This window comes from Pterocles gutturalis, unplaced genomic scaffold, assembly GCF_000699245.1.
Source record: "Pterocles gutturalis isolate BGI_N339 unplaced genomic scaffold, ASM69924v1 scaffold8736, whole genome shotgun sequence".
Taxonomy (NCBI): Eukaryota; Metazoa; Chordata; class Aves; order Pterocliformes; family Pteroclidae; genus Pterocles; species Pterocles gutturalis.
The window spans coordinates 11,303-11,767 of NW_010100286.1; the positions used below are offsets into that span (position 1 = coordinate 11,303).

The 465-nt window shown below is 54.6% G+C and overlaps 1 protein-coding gene across 1 annotated transcript in view; it reads left to right on the plus strand.

Annotated features, from left to right (window-relative positions):
• LOC104465949 (transcription factor Sp1-like) overlaps positions 1–298 on the plus strand; it is a gene marked incomplete at both ends in the record, with an annotated part of 11,181 nt that extends 10,883 nt beyond the window's left edge. The window contains 1 exon segment of the mRNA XM_010079201.1: positions 95–298. Within this exon segment, the coding sequence (XP_010077503.1) occupies positions 95–298 (204 nt within the window).
• Positions 299–465: the final 167 nt, after the last annotated feature.

Sequence of the window (465 nt, forward strand, 5' to 3'; positions counted from 1 at the left end):
CCCAAAAATGCCTTTTTTTTGGCCCCATTTTCCCTCCCCTCCAGCCAGCTGGAGTTGGTTTAACTCTTTCTTTGGGATTTTTTTTTTTTTTTTTTCAGAAGTTCTGGGGATCCAGGTAAAAAAAAGCAACACATCTGCCACATCCCGGGCTGCGGGAAGGTTTACGGTAAAACCTCGCACCTCCGAGCTCACCTGCGGTGGCACACCGGGGAACGGCCCTTCGTCTGCACCTGGGTCCTCTGCGGAAAGCGCTTCACCCGCTCCGACGAGCTGCAGCGGCACAAGCGCACGCACACGGGTAGGGCTCGGGGTGCTGCTGGGTTGGGGGACGCCGGTGACACCAAACCCAGCGGGGTGTTGATCTCCTGGAGGGTCGGGAGGCTTTGCAGAGGGGTCTGGCCAGGCTGGACCCATGGGTCAAGGCCAATTTTATGAAGTTCAATAATTAATAATTGAATTAATTGT